Consider the following 15,317-nt stretch of genomic DNA (forward strand, 5'->3'; position numbering starts at 1 on the left):
TTTTCATAAAAATGTTGTATAAGTGATGTGAATTGGAATAAAAACATTTCAATCATATATTGGTTAGCATTCAAAATATTAACTCACCAGTAGTGTGTATTTCTTAATCCAAACAATATTAGGGAAGGATTATGTAGCTTTATTTTAACTAAACTTGTCTATTAAATTTTAACTTAGCCATTAAAAGGTTTCCAGTCATCTGCAATTACACTTCTTTAAGATGAAACGATCCATTATATCCAAACACATTCAGGAATCAAAAAGGAAGCCACAAAACAAAAAAGATTGACTTCTTTCTCTTATCTATACTTTATTGCTCAGTTTCAATTGATTTAATTGTGGTTAACTTATTTTTCTCCTGACTCCTGGAAATATTGCTTTCAATCTAGCTACCTGCATTCTAATTAGCACAGTGAGTTAGTAACACTTAGTTTCTGTATTAACCACATGACCACAAGACCTTTAGCTTATTTTATAATTCCCAAGTCCTAGCTCCTTTTAATATCCAGGATTGCTTAGAAAGACCAACTTACCTCTTCTACACAATGGCAGCCTATCTTACCCATCTCTTCACTTACTTACAGAGGTCTAAAGTTACATTAATTTATAAGAGCAGTATACATTTGTCAGAAACCTCCTTAAGGCAGCCTTCACGTCCTTATTCCTCAGACTATAGATCATGGGGTTCAGCATTGGGATCACAAGTGTATAGAACACAGAGGCCATCTTATCAGTGTCCAGTGAATGGTGAGTTCTCGGCTGCAAATACATGAAGAGTAGTGTCCCATAGAAAACTGTGACTGCCACAAGATGTGAAGCACAGGTGGAGAAGGCTTTTCTCCTTCCTTCTGATGAGTGTATCCTTAAAATGGACAGAACAATGTTGAAATAAGATACTAGAACTATAGCCATGGAACAAATCAAATTTGTAGCCGCAAATACAAATATTACTGTTTCTGGAAAGTAAGTGTCAGAGCAAGACAATGCTAACAGAGGGACAGAATCACAGTAAAAATGATTGATTACATTGGAAGAGCAGTAAGACATAGAGAACACAGAAAACAAAACCACAGTAGCTGTGGAAAAGCTGTAGAGGTAAGTGAGGGATACAAGCAGAAGGCAGATCTGGCGAGATAAAATCAACTTGTACTGCAGAGGGTTACAAATGGCCACGTAGCGGTCATAGGCCATCACAGCCAACATGGAAACCTCAGCGACAATGAAAACCAAAAACCCTCCCAGTTGGGTGGCACATTCATAGTAGGAGATGGCTTTGTTCATTACTAAAAAATTGCTCAGCATCTTGGGCGCAATGACAGTAGAGGTGCCAAGATTAATAATAGCCAGATGTTGGAGGAAAAAATACATGGGGGTTTGAAGTCGAGAGTCCACACTGGTGAGGGTGATGATGCTGAGGTTCCCAGCCACGGTCAGCCCGTAGATGACCAGGAAAACAAAGAAGAGTGGAATCTGGAGCTCTGGAGCGTCTGAGACACCTGTGAGAATAAACTCAGTGACCCTGGTGAAATTTGCAGAAGCCATGGAAGAGTTTGAGAATTCATCTGTTTGGAGGAGAAGCAAAGGAGAAGTGGTTAGAAAGTTTGAGAAACTATATTTGGGGACCACCATTGATGACAAGGGCAATTCCTTTGGGGAGATTTTCTGGAATCATGTATTATTCTAACTTGGTTAATAAACTCAAGGTTCTAGGTGTAATAAATAAATTTTTCAATCATTTGAGAGGGAGTGAGAGAGAGAGAGAGAGAGAGAGAGAGAGAAAGCAACTATGGTAATTTAAGCAGATGATTTAGCATCACGAATTTTGAGAATTTTTGTTCTTATAATCTTATTAAATTATAAGTACGTTATTAGTTGGCAAACAAACACTTGAATTCATGGTTCATCCTATGTCTCTTGAATTGAGTGGGAGAAAGGCTTAAAGAATTGTATGTCCCCAATACTGTCAATAATTGAATTGTCAGTATCTTCATCCTAGACTTCTTGTTGTTTCTTTTGTCAAAATGGATAATTCTAATCACTATTCTGCCCCATTTTATTTATTCTCTCTACTGTAGCTTCTATTAGATAGCACTTTGAACTTCCTTATCCTACTTTCCATATCTGTTAACTATTTATTGTAATTTTTCACTTTATTAACTCAGAAATAAAGGTATATCTACAGATATATTTTTCATCTTACTGATTATATTTTCACCTTAAAAAATAATCTCTGTGAAAATTTTATCACTTCTGTGATTCAGTCCATTCTGTTTTACTGAAAATACATTTTCTTTTCTTCTCTCTCATAATTCTTTTCCTCCTTGCCTCACAACTGTATGCAAATTCTCATATACTCTCTATGATTTTTATTTTAAACAGTATATTTATTTATATAATTTCATAACATTATTTTTTAGTTTAGTAAAATACATTTGACCTTGATTTTTTGTTAATTTTTTCTTAATATTTTACAAATAATTTTGATAGTTTTTATTTTTGCAATAGTAGAAAACATTTATTTTTAAAAGCTTCTATAATTATTATATTATATACACTTGCCAAACAACTCCATGCTATGATTATAATATGAATGAAAATTTTTCCAGAGAATTTTGTGTTAAGGGTGGTTACCAGTTCATAGCTAAGCCAACTAGAGTCTTTGCCACTACAGTTCTTGGTACCAGTGGTAGGCAACTGGCCCAAAGAAGCTCTATAATAGTCTCTTTTTTTTGAAGTGAGAAGCGGGGAGGCAGACAGACAGACTCCCACATGCACCCAACCGGGATCCATATGGCATGTCCACTAGGGGTGATGCTCTGCCCATCTGGGGCATTGCTCCACTGCAACCAGAGCCATTCTAGTGCCTGAGGCGGAGGCCATGGAGCCATCCTCAAAGCCCAGCCAACTTTGCTCCCATGGAGCCTTGGCTGCAGGAGGTGAAGAAAGAGAGAGAAAGGAGAGGGGGAGGGTGGAGAAACAGATGAGCGCTTTTCTTGTATGCCCTGGTTGGGAATCGAACTCAGAACTTCCATATGCAGGGCCGATGCTCTACCACTGAGCCAACAGGCCAGGGCTTTAATAGTCTCTTATATGAAGATTTGGAGTGAACTCTCAAGAGCCAAGACTACATGATTATTTCACATAAAACCTACTGTTTAACTAAATTTTAAGTATAGATACACATAAAATATTAATAAAAAATAAAGAGGAGAGAAGGCAAGTTTTGGATGGTATGAATTTTTATTGTAGTGATGGTTTCTCTAATGAGTATTTATCTCCAAATTCATCAAGTCATATACATTAAACACGTACAGCTTTTTATATGCAACCATACCTTAATAAAGTGGTTTTCATAAAGACTAAATATCATAATGTCTAAACTACAAAAACACAGGGTTGTTGACATTTTCTCTATATATAAAAAAATTAAATAGACATTAAAATAGAAAACCACTCCACAGTGCCAATGTAAGAAAATTGGAAAAATAAAACAAAAATAACAGCTAATATATTTTTATTTATTTTTTTTGGAGTTATTTTGATGTCTATTTGTTTCTGACAAAATAATTTTTCCCCTTGGTTTCTTTGAATCATCCTTTTATTTATTTATTATCAGGTTAATTACCAAGGATTTGCTGATCTCTTACTTGTACCAGGCAATGCTCAAGCTTCAGATTAATGACTTATTTCTCACAACATGGACTTTTTATTTCAGTTCTATGGAAGAGACAAAGGGCTGATAAGGAAACATATGAACAAGACTATTGAAGATTGGACTAAGTGCCATAAGTAATTAAACAAAAAATTTCATCAGAATAACCTGGGAGAATTCTTTCGTATGAGATGTTAGAGGAAAACCTTTCTGAGATGGTGATTGAATGAAACCTAAAGCATGTGAAGACACCCATTATTTAATAAATTAAAAGAACATTCCAGGATTCCAGGCAGGAATCTTGCTCTGAGATAGAAAAGAACTTAGTTTTTTGTTTGTTTGTTTTGAGGGGAAACTTAATGGAGGCCAGTGTGACTGGAAAATAACAAAGAGGTAGGGAATTAGCAGAATCAACCAATGTAGGTTACAATATGTATTTAAAATTTATTATAAGTGAATGGTAAGCCATTGAGATATTTTTAAGTTAGATGAATAACAGTCACCTTTTGCTGTTGCAATGATAATAAATTATAGACTTGGGGAGGGGTAAAATTTATTAGTGGAAATTTTAAAAAATGAGTTGTTTTAAGATTCTTGGTAGAAGTTAATGTTTATTGGGACAAAGTGAGAATCTGGAGATAGACAGAAGGTCAATTTAACAGTTGGGAGCAGAAAACAAGATGATATTTCCAAAATAATTCATATTATAAGTTGTATAAGGAAGATATTAGAAAATGACAGAATCAGGGGTATAGAACAGAAAAGAATTTAGTGACTTTTTTGCCAAAAATTAATTAATTAATTAATTTTTCTTTCTTTCTTTCATTTTTTTATTTTTTTTTATTTTTTTTGCATTTTAGAAGCTATGGTTTAAGATGAAGTGATCCAAAGATATTTGGGACAAAGTAAACTTTACATACTGATGAGTCAAGCAAGCTAATGTTTACATTTGGAGCACGTGTGTGTGTGTGTGGGGGGGCTTGCAGATTCTTAAGAAACATCAATTAAATAATGATGCCATATTTTTCCATTTATTTCAAGATCTTTTTTCCAAAATTTGTAACTAAAATTCCTTATATATTCCTTGATCAATCCATCCTTTTCCATGCAGGGATAGACTCTCTGAGAGTTTAGCTTTCTTTTTATAACCAAACACTACTCTGCCGGATATTGCTTCTGTGTTCCCTTCCATGCTCCTTTTATTTTCAATGGCAGATTGCTTTTAATATTATTTCATATTGGTTTCATGTGTATGGCTTATTGCTTTAGACCAGTGGTAGTCAACCTGGTTTCTACCGCCCACTAGTGGGCGTTCCAGCTTTCATGGTGGGAGGTAGCGGAGCAACCAAAGTATAAATAAAAAGATAGATTGAACTATAGTAAGTTGTTTTATAAAGATTTATTCTGCCAAATTTAGCAAAAATCCGACATAAAGTACTTGGTAAGTAATTATTATTATATGCTTTAACTTGCAGTAACTCTGCTTTATAAATTTTATAAAGTAAAGTTACTTCCCTACTTTATAAATCACCATTACTGTGGAACTGGTGGGCGGTTAGAAAATTTTACTACTAACAGAGATACAAAAGTGGGCAGTAGGTATAAAAAGGTTGACTACCCCTGCTTTAGACAATCATATACTTTACAGAGTGTCTCCTTTGATATTTGCAGTACCCATCTTTCTATCTTGCATTCTCTGTGTTTACAATTTTAAATATTTTCTCTGCAGTTTTCATTCTCTCCACTGTCTCCCTCAGGCACCATATCACCTATCAGCCAACACGAACACTTCTGAATTATATCCCTCTTCTATTTCTGTTGAAATCTGGTGCTTTCCTGGTTATAGCCTTCATATTAGATTGCAATAATACATTTTAATACTCAACCATTTTAAATCACAAACATTATATACATCCCCAAATTTTCTGTTTCAAGCCTCATAGTAGATTATTTGCTGATTTCCATAAATGCTTTCACAGCCTAAGCATTCATTCTCCTCTTCTACTTCTTAGGTTGTCTTTCTTTAAAACTGTCATTGACGATTGTCTCCTTCTGGGTCTTTACGTCATGATTCTCTCAGATTAGCAGGTACTCAGTGGTATCATTGAAGCTAATTTTTAGTTAGATTTATTGGAGTGGCCGTGGTTAATAAAATTATGTAGGTTTCAGATGCACGATTCTATATATCCTCTGTACACTGCACTGTGTGTTCACCACCCCAAATCAAGTCTCCCTCCATCACCATCCGTCCATCTGCCCTTTATCCACGTCTACCTTCCTCACCCTTTCCCTCTTGTAATCACAATCCTTTAGCATGTGCCTATGACATTTTTCTGAAAAAAAAAAAATCAAAACATTAAAGCTCTTTGAGTAATTAAGATAGATAAGCTAAGCTTTTCAAAGAATAATTCAGATGTGCCTTAGCCTCATTTTTAATGTATTATAAATCAGTTTCATATCGTTTTTATAGTCACCGTAATCTACTAGGAATACATTGAAGATAAATGTTCATCTCTGGCTCTTTGTTCCTGACTCATATTGATTCTTCTGAGATATGACTTCATTTCTTTGTGAGTGAGAGGTGGCATGCTATCTGAAAGAAGTCTGCCCACCCTCTGTAGCACTGGATCCATACACTCAGGATCTGGAAAGGAATACTATGTCAAATGAGGCTTACAGACTGAAATTTTGCAGCATTTACTGATGTCATTCTGATCATACTCTGGGCATTTTCACACTTTTTATGCATACTAATGAGTAACTGGGAGAATTAAGCGAATTGTGTCTTTATTACCATCAATGTTTTATGGCTATTGAATAACAATAATAGTCTTAGAAAAGTGCAAGTAGAAATAATTTCTATGTACTTATAATACTTTTATCAAAATATTATGAGGTTAAAGATACAGAAAGTAGATTTATTTATGAGCATCCCATTTTAGGTCAGTGGATGTACGAGTAACCTTGTAAATGAACATTCTCCTCCTGGTTTTCTTCTCTCCTTGAGAATGCTGTAAAAGTTCCGTCCTATCAATCCAGGTTCTGGGGGTCTGCAGTGTCTTTACGTTTCGTTCCTGTTTATGTATCATTTCTCTTCAAAAAAAGTCCTTCATTATGAGACCTTCTCAAATAAAATATTTGCAGATACATTTTGCTATCAGATGGATGGCTTATCTAAGTTAGTATCAATACTCATTGATAACATATTATGCTTCTCTCTATATATTTGTCTGCATGTTATCAGATCTATTGGAAAATTTTCTTGAGAAAAATTAATGATGAATACTTATAGTCTCAAAAAAGAGTATCATTTGGAGTTTCAGTATTTGTGTATCCAGTTTTCTTTCATTGGTTATCCTGTGAAACATAGTTTTCTTTTAAGCTAATACTGCAAAAATAAAACTATGATATATGTAATCTCGGTGAGCAAATATTCATTGCCTCAGTAGTGATATAATTTAAGAACATAAGACATAATGATGTCAGCTCTGATTTAGAAACATAAATAGCTGGATCATATTCAACACCTTGTATTCCTCAATCAAGTTATAAATCTTGGGAACAAACCTTACATTAAGTATTGTAGTATTTGATTATGTATGATATCCATTTGGGATCTTTCAAAGGCCAGGATAAAAAATAAGACAATATTTTCTGCTTACCTCTAATGGACAGTCTGCTTCAGGGTCTCAGTGAGAATCTCTACATGGCTGTGTCAGTAGAAATTTATGGGGCTCTATAAACCTTTGATAGCCTAGCTCTGAAGCACAGATGATTCTAGAATCCCCAAGTTTTACATCCTTGGGGAAGATGCCACCAGGGATTGGTTCCTTAACCAGATCTTCCTCTAGCAGTTCAGTCAGACACCCCTTGTGTGTCCTTTGTGACATGACAGTCTGGACCTATTATTGAAATTACTTACCTATTACTGCCAAGTTGAAATTTTATCATAGCATAATGAAAATTATGTGTCAGAAAATGTTACTATCCTTTCTTGTAAAATAAGAAAAATATTAGGGGAAAAGAAAGTCACAATGTATAGCCTTTATTCTGTGTTTAATTGCTTTTCAAATTACTATGCATATATGTAAAACATTTATTTAACCACATATTATTAGGATTTAAAAGAACCTTTATTGCTTATCTAAGAAATAAAAAAAATACTATGTCATGTTATAAGCACAAGGCTACATAGTACAGCATTGTTTATAGTGGCAAAAAAAATTTTAAAAACCTAAAAATAACAACATTTCCATCAATCAAAGATTGATGAAACAAAGATTTAGAAACAGAAAGAGCTGGCCAAATACAAAGTGATTGTCCTGCACTCCACAGTTGTATGTTAATAATTAAGATTAAAACAATAAAATAATGTTTTTTTGGCCAAGAAAGAAGCTGATGATAAATTCTCAAATAAGAAAGTTTCGGGAAACATGATATATTGTGATTTTTTTTCTGGATTACAGAATTTTCTTTGCTTGCAAAATTCTACTAATTATTTTTAAGAGTTTGCTTTTTGCTTCCAGAGAGTATGAATGCAGAGCTTGAGTTCTGAAGTTACCACAGTTAATTGTCTGAATGCTTGTGTATCTTAATCCTGAATGAGTCATAGAATATTTGCTGCAAAATTATCCCAATGCCATTCAATTTTGTGAATTTTGCCAAATATGATAAACCCTGCATACCTCATTTCTTTCCAGGTTTAAGTCCACATTATTTCCAAGCTTCTTTACATACAGCTATTTACTCACAAATACCTTATCTCTCAGACATATTTGCAGTTAACCTCTTTATTTTGGCAAAGGAAACACAACAATATTTATAATTTTTACAATATTAAGTATACCAGTTCAGTGGCATTAACTACATTCACATTACTATATACTCATCACCACAATCCATCTCAGAATTTATAATCTTCCCAAACTGAAATTCTGTCTTCATTAAACCATTAAACACTAACTCCCCATTCCCCCTTGGCCCAGCCTCTGTGTACCACCATTCTACTTTCTGTTCCTATGAGGTTGACTAGTCCAGTTAGCTGTAGCTGGTAAATGGAATTACACAGTAGTTGTTTTTTTCTTTTTTCTTTTTTTTTTTTTTTTACCTGGTTTATAGCACTTAGCCTAATATCCTACAGGTGAATTCATCTTGTATCATCTCTCAGAATTTCCTTCCTTTTTAAGACTGAATGATATTCTGTGGTACATGTATATCCACTCAACCATCAATAAACATAAAGGTATATAAGATGCTTCTACTTTTTGGCTATTGTGAATAAGGCTGTTATAAATATGAATGTATAATATCTTTCTAATCCTTTTTATTCTTTTGGATGAAATGCCCAGAAATTGAATTTTGGATCATATGATACATCTATTTTTAAGTTTTTGAGGAATAGCCATACTCTTTTCATGGCAGCTGTACCATTTTACATTCCCACCAACAATGTACAAGGGTTCAAATTCCTTCACATCCTGGCCAACATTAATTTTGTTTACTTTGTTTTGTAACACATCTAAATAGGTGTGAACTGGAATCTCATTGTGATTTTGATTTGCATTTTTGTAATAATTATTGATATTGAGGCATCTTTCTTGTACTAATTGCCATCTGTATATCTTCTTTAGAGAAATGTCTATTCAAGTTCTTCACTCATTTTTTTAATTAGAATGTTTGTCTTTGTTACTTTGTTATTGGACATCTTTAAATATTCTGGGTGGTAATTTCTCATCAAATACATAATTTGCAAATATTTTTTCCTATTCTGTGTGTTGCCTTTTCACTCTGTTGATAATGTTGTGTTTTTTTTTGATGTGCAAGTTTTAACTGGATTAAGTACAATTTGTCTATTTTTTATTTGTTGCCTCTGCATTTGGTGTCTTATCCAAAAATCATTGCCAAATGCATTGTCAGAAAACTTTCTGTTTTCTTCTAAGGGTTTTCTAGTTTTAGTTCTTACATGTAAGTCTTTAATCCACTTTAAATTTATTTCTGTGAATGGTATAAGGTAAGAATCCAACTCCATTCTTTTGCAGATGGAAATTTAGTTTCTTTAGCATCCTTGCTGAAAATACTGTTTTTTTCCCTACTGTCTTGTTAATAGTTAACAAGCCTAGATTCTTGAAATAGTATTATATCAATCACACATTTACTTAGTTTCTTGCCTCTTATCTTGCCTACACATTCTTCATGACTCAATCTTCTTTATCTTTATTACATAGTGATTACTATAAAATATATATTACTAATTTTCTTATTAGTGTCACATCATTTCAAATATTTAAGACATTTTTTAAATCTCTGCATATTTAAATTCAAACAAAAATTTGGTGTGATTTGCCTTATTTCTAAATAATATAAGTTCCAACCTGACCTTGAAAAATAGCTCGAAACTTAAATTATCTGGCTACAATATTTATTTATTTAATTGAAGTGAAGAACACTATGAGGGGAGAGGGGTGTAAGAGGAAATATTTTATCTAAATGAAGAAGAAAACTTAGCCTGGTGAAACATTTCTACCTTTTAATGCTATAATTTGATTGATAGAACAGTAAACAACGACCTACATTTGCAAACTAAATATTAAGATATTAAGTGGGGATTTTACACTGATTAGTTAAAGTTCTCTTCAGTGCCTCTTTTACTTCTTTGTTTCTTAGGCTGTAGATCAATGGATTCAGCATAGGGATCACTAAGGTGTAAAACACAGAGGCCATTTTATCAATATCAAACGTATGGTTGGATTTGGGCTGCAAGTAAATAAACAATAGTGTCCCATAGAACACGACCACCACTGTCAGATGGGAGCTGCAGGTGGAGAAGGCTTTATACCTGCCCTCAGTTGACTTCATTTTGAGAATGGCCACAAGAATAAACAGGTAGGATACAAGAACAATCAAGAGGGAAGAGAGCAAATTACAGCCTGAAAATACCAAGATGATCAATTCTAGTTCATGTGTGTCAGAACAGAGCATGGATAGCAGAGGGATGCAGTCACAGTAAAAATAACGAATGATGTTAGAACCACCAAAGGACAGTCTAAATAATTTAACTGTAAGAACTAGCGACACAAGTGTGCTGTAGAGATAGGGTACAAGTACCAACATCCAGCGCACTTTCTCTTCCATGATGACCATGTAGAGAAGGGGTTTGCAGATAGCTACATAGCGATCATAGGCCATTGCTGATAGAATAAACAGTTCACTAATGATGAAAATCTCAAACAGTGCTAGCTGGGCAGCACACCAATTGTAGGAAATTGTATTTTTGTGTACCACAAAGTTTGCCATCATTTTGGGGCCAATGACAGTAGAGTAACCAAGATCAGTAATTGACAAATGTCTAAGGAAAAAGTACATGGGAGTATGTAGCTTAGAGTCCAAATTGCTGAGGATAACCATGCCCAGATTGCCTGTCACTGTGACCAGGTATATGATCAGGAAGATTCCAAAGAGAGGTGGCTGCAGCCCTGGGTTATCAGTGATCCCCATGAGAATAAATTCAGTCACCATGGTCATTGCAGTATGATTGCATTTCTCCATGTGGTTCTTCTTGGTAACCTGAATAAGGGATAAAATCAATACTTATATTTGAGATGCTATCTTCTAAGAGAATTTAATACACAGTGCATCAGATACAAAGAACTTTCTTTGTCTTAAATGATAAATAGGAACTCCTCTTCCTATCAGGCTGAAAACTATACATACCTACACTCACATTGTAGTGTAAGTGCCTGACAATTAGCTTTTTTGATTGTCTTGCAAGTTTCTGACAATAATTTTTTGATTGTCAAGACATACATTTCAACGACATCCATTTTGAATAAATGTATGGCAGCTACATTAGTGAAAGAGCCAGTCTCTCTCATACCTGTAAAGTTCCTTTTTCCAAAGCCCTGGATGACCTAGGTAACCAGCTGCTTGAATAACCCTGCCCAGATTGCCTGTCACTGTGGGCACTTCCTGCACTTTGCCACAACATCGGCTCCAGTAGAAGTGTCTGGGGGGCTTACAAATAGTAAGGCCCAAGTGTGTGTCTTCAAGCATTCCTAGATGATAGCATCACTCTTGATTTTCTCAGACTGATACAATCCGCACATTCATCGAAACTTTGGTAAACTATGCTTTAAAGAAGTAAAAAATTTGGAAGTGGTTGTTTTGATACAGTTATTTTAACATCCATTTTTGATCCAAAATCATTTTAAGTATGTCAAAAATCCTTTCTGTTCTATTTCAGCTTTTTAAATATCTGAAGTAAATAAACACAGACACCTAAAACATATACCTTACATTACTGACAGTCATCATGCCTATTTAAAGTAACAAGGCTAAATAATTTTCTTAACTGTTCATGGAGTGATTGGAAAAAATATGACCACTATATCTATCTATATCTATATCTATATCTATATCTATATCTATATCTATATCTATATCTATAATCTCTATCTCTATCTATATCTATATCATCTATATCTATGTCTATATCTATATATCTATCTACACACATATATGTATATACACATACATATATGTATATACAATATAAATGTAAATAATAAAAATATATAAATATAATATTTGTATATTGATATAAATTATTAATATAATATATTAATATAAATGTATATATATACACATATATTTCAGTATTTTAATTATAAGTTCAACTTGTTTACCCTATACAAAATCTAAGGCCATGATATGTTAATTCTTAGGATTTGGTTATTAATATCTTGGCCTTCACTTGTACACCTGTTGTTTCTGCCTATGGAATCACATCTTCTAACAATTTTTCAATCATGCATTCTTCATCTGCATAAAAAAGACTTGTTCATTCTAATTATTTATAAACTCAATGGAAAGAAGAATACAAATGACAGCCAAGTGTGGATTAAGGCACTTTTCTTGAGCACTTTATGTATATTACCTCCTATGAGCCACAATATAGTTCCAGTCAGTGGATCGTATGATCATATCCATTTGAAAGGAAAGGAAATTGAGGAACAGGGAGTGAAATAAATTAATCATGGCCACTGAGATAATAGATGGTAGGATCAGGATTTAAATAAAGTCATTATGTCTTCAGAATATAATCTTACAAATACAACACTTCCTTTATATGAAGGTTACCCTGAATATGTAGGTAATTAACAGTGAGATGGAAGAGACACCTGTAAATAAAGATAGCCAAAACCCCATGTTACCATAGATTACCTAAATAGTAAATTCATCTGAAAACAACGATGGTCCAAATGTATGGTTGACAGTGTCAGGTCTGTCCTACACATTAATTCTATTAATGACAGAATGTATTTTGCAAAGAAGAAACAATTTTTCAGTGCACAATGCTCTACAAAATCTTTGTTGATAATACAGTTTAAGCTGTCTGCCCTGAGAAATTTTCAAACTAGTGTTTTGTACTCACCTGAGTGGCAAATCTGCTTTGACTTCCTACTGTTTTAATCCCCATCAATTGTTGGGGAACGTATTTAAGTGTTGTTCTATCCTCTTGACACACATTTTGTTTAAGTGTTAATCTGATGCAAGGATAAAAAAACATTGCACATAATTACCTGATGGAGAGAGTGCCTCGGATTCTTGTTAATTATTCTCAGAATATCCCATTGGGAAAAGTCAAATACATTTCTTACCTCAGTTTAACTGTAAAAAATATATAATGCAATATCACTAACCACTGAAATTACAAATACACCTTTGTCAGTATCCTACTTACACAATATCATTTACATACTAGGCACATTATACACTCATGTACAATGTGTAAATGAATAAAATTGACTTCTTCAAAAATTATACAACATTCAATAAAATAACATCTATTAATCAAGGATATTATTGCTGGATATATAGCTATGGGTTGACATAAAACAATGTCTTACGACTTGTGTTTTATCTGCAAGAAATCAGTAGTAAATACCTTCTTCATCTGTTTATAAAGTATCTTTCATCTCTACCTGCTAAGGACTTCTCTTTACCATTGGTTTTCAAAATTTTAATTGTGTTGTGTTTTGATTTAATTGCTTCTCTGTTTATTTTGCTTATAATATCTTAGCTTCTTATATCTTTGGAATTATAGGTTTTTAAATATATATAAATTTGGAAATAATTCTGCTAACATTTCCTCCAATGGTTTTTCTGCCTCATATAGTCTCTACTTTCAACTTGGACTCACATTTAAGTTTAAATCAGGGGTCTCAAACTCGCGGCCCGCTCACCAATTTTGTGCAGCCCGCAGACTGGCCCGCAGACTAATCCACGAAGTTTGATTAGTCTGCGGGCCGCACAAAATTGGTGGGCGGGGGCCGCGAGTTTGAGACCCCTGGTTTAAATGTATAGTATTTAGCTTGCTATTGTTCTACAGATCACTGAGACCATTTTCATAGTGTTTACTTAATATTTTGCTTTCTCTCTGGCTTCATTTTGGGTAGCCTCTACTGTAATGTGTTTAAGTATAGCTATCATTTTTTTCAGTGTAAAATCTGTTATTACTCTCACTCAATAAATATTTTTTTTCATATCTAGTATTGCATTTTAAAATCTAGATGTTTCATTTGGTCATTTCTTTTTTCTTTTCCAAGTGACAGGAGGAGAGATAGAGAGACAGACTCCCACATGAGCCCGGACCAGGATCAATCCAGCAACCCAAGTCTGGGGCTGATGCTTGAATCAATAGAGCTATTCTAAGCATCTGAGACTGACGACTTGGACCATCTGAGTTATCCTCAATGCCCTCAGATCTGGGCTGATGCACTCGAACCAATTGAACCATGGCTGGAGAAGGAGAAGAGCAAGAAAGAGAGAGAAGGGGAGGAGAAGGGTGGAGAAACAGATTGTTGGTTCTCCTGTGTGCCCTGACCGAGAATCAAACCCAGGTTATCCACACTCCTGGCTGACGCTCTACCACTGATCCAACCAGCCAGGGCCATCATTTGGTCATTGTTGGGTAGATAAAATATATTATGCTCACTTTGTTAAAGATGGTGCTGCCCACATTGAAGCCTGTGCCCAGGTGATTGCTTGGGATGGGCGTGATTGTATTAATGTGTGTTGAGGGCAGACTGTGGGCAGGCAAGATCCTTGTAGCCTGGGCTTGGTTTTAGGACTAAGCCTTTCCTACCCTTTTTGATGTGGGGTGGTACAATCCCATCATGCCTCAGATAAGTGACTTTGTATTAGAGACTTCCCTATTTTGTATATTGGATTAAAGGTTTTGATTTCTGCACTATAAAGTAGGGCAGACCAGGAGCTTGCTCTCTCAGTTCCTTGATATTAGCATTAAGAGAGGAGAGCAGAGAGGTGAGCAGAGAAAGGCCATGTGGAGGAAGTCAGGAAAAGCAGCCAAGATGGCAGAGTGCTGAAGGAAAAGCCAGTGTGTGCAGAGTTTGTGCAGGGAGAAGGAAGGAGATGGGGAACAGAGGTGAGTAAGGCTGGTGAGCTAGAAACTTTTGATTCTAGGAAAACTCGGATAAGTCAGTAGCTTTGTGAGCACTGAATGAGTGGGTTTTGGAGCCCAGTGTGTGTTTTTACTTGCCCGCCGGGTGCAAGCTAGGATTAAAGATGATGGCCCATCAGCTTTTGTCTCTGTTGTTTCTTTACTGACTGTTCGAATCCAATGCGAACCTGCATGTGAATAGCCATG

At 34.6% G+C, this 15,317-nt stretch overlaps 2 protein-coding genes across 3 annotated transcripts; both read right to left on the minus strand.

The window, feature by feature from the left end:
- Positions 1-557: 557 nt before the first annotated feature.
- On the minus strand, positions 558-1,542 carry LOC136388638 (olfactory receptor 8J1-like). Its single transcript, XM_066360459.1, has one exon. The coding sequence runs from the start codon at positions 1,540-1,542 to the stop codon at positions 595-597; it is 948 nt and encodes a 315-aa protein (XP_066216556.1). The 3' UTR covers positions 558-594.
- A 7,843-nt stretch (positions 1,543-9,385) lies between these two features.
- On the minus strand, positions 9,386-11,197 carry OR8K1 (olfactory receptor family 8 subfamily K member 1). 2 transcript variants are annotated; one of them, XM_066360461.1, is made up of 2 exons: positions 10,292-11,197; positions 9,386-9,430 (listed from the first exon to the last, which is right to left on the minus strand). In XM_066360461.1, the coding sequence occupies exons 1-2, from the start codon at positions 11,195-11,197 to the stop codon at positions 9,386-9,388; spliced, it is 951 nt and encodes a 316-aa protein (XP_066216558.1). The 2 variants fall into 2 exon arrangements, with proteins under 2 accessions (XP_066216558.1, XP_066216557.1); XM_066360460.1 differs by lacking the exon at positions 9,386-9,430 and having other exon boundaries at positions 10,186-11,197.
- Between the last annotated feature and the right edge of the window lie 4,120 nt (positions 11,198-15,317).

This window comes from Saccopteryx leptura, chromosome 1 (genome assembly GCF_036850995.1).
Source record: "Saccopteryx leptura isolate mSacLep1 chromosome 1, mSacLep1_pri_phased_curated, whole genome shotgun sequence".
Taxonomy (NCBI): Eukaryota; Metazoa; Chordata; class Mammalia; order Chiroptera; family Emballonuridae; genus Saccopteryx; species Saccopteryx leptura.